At 39.2% G+C, this 678-nt stretch overlaps 1 protein-coding gene across 1 annotated transcript; it reads left to right on the forward strand.

Annotated features, from left to right (window-relative positions):
• The first annotated feature begins 39 nt into the window (after window positions 1–39).
• On the forward strand, window positions 40–642 carry LOC103399519 (protein FAM13A-like). The gene is made up of 2 exons (XM_008338197.2): window positions 40–440; window positions 523–642. The coding sequence occupies exons 1-2, from the start codon at window positions 186–188 to the stop codon at window positions 640–642; spliced, it is 375 nt and encodes a 124-aa protein (XP_008336419.2). The 5' UTR covers window positions 40–185.
• Window positions 643–678: the final 36 nt, after the last annotated feature.

The following is a 678-nucleotide window of genomic DNA, read 5'->3' on the forward strand; positions in this document are numbered from 1 at the left end:
TAAGTGAGTGGTTTGTTTATATTTAGATATTGCTTCTAAAATACTGATCTTAATGATTGTATTATAGCCAAAAATGAGGAGAGTGTTCATTTATTATTTCAGTGATTTTGTCAGAACTTAAATACAAATAGTTTATTTTTTCAGTTTTTATTGTCTTTATTATTAAAGTATTATTTTTTTTCTTAATGATTGTCCACCACACAGAGCTGAAGCTGAGACAGACAGATGAAGCAGGGCTGAGAAGACAAAGGGATTTTTACCCATCAGGCAAATCATGTAAGACCAACGAAGACCATAGGGAGGTGTCAGTGACAGGAAGTGAGCTGCAGGTGCTTAACAACAACGGCAACACCAAACCAGACGTGGAAGAAACGGTAAACGTCATCAGCAACAGAATGAAGGAGAGACGGCGAGAGCTGGGTCTGCCCGACGACATCAAGGTTCGTGTGGAACTGAGACTTTCCACATGGTCTGGAAACAGTCTGGGCATTAACTACAAAGTGATTGTTCTCTAATCTGCAGGAGATGAACCATGTCCAAATGACCATGGAGAAGAGCAACATGCAGAAGTGTTTGCTGTACTTTGAGAGTCTTCATGGACGACCGGTAAGATTCACAGAGAAGACTCTGTCTCTGAACTGATATTCAGTGTTAATTTTGTGGAATTTATCTTTAGTT

This window comes from Cynoglossus semilaevis, unplaced genomic scaffold (genome assembly GCF_000523025.1).
Source record: "Cynoglossus semilaevis isolate Cse_v1.0 unplaced genomic scaffold, Cse_v1.0 C18970620, whole genome shotgun sequence".
NCBI lineage: Eukaryota > Metazoa > Chordata > Actinopteri > Pleuronectiformes > Cynoglossidae > Cynoglossus > Cynoglossus semilaevis.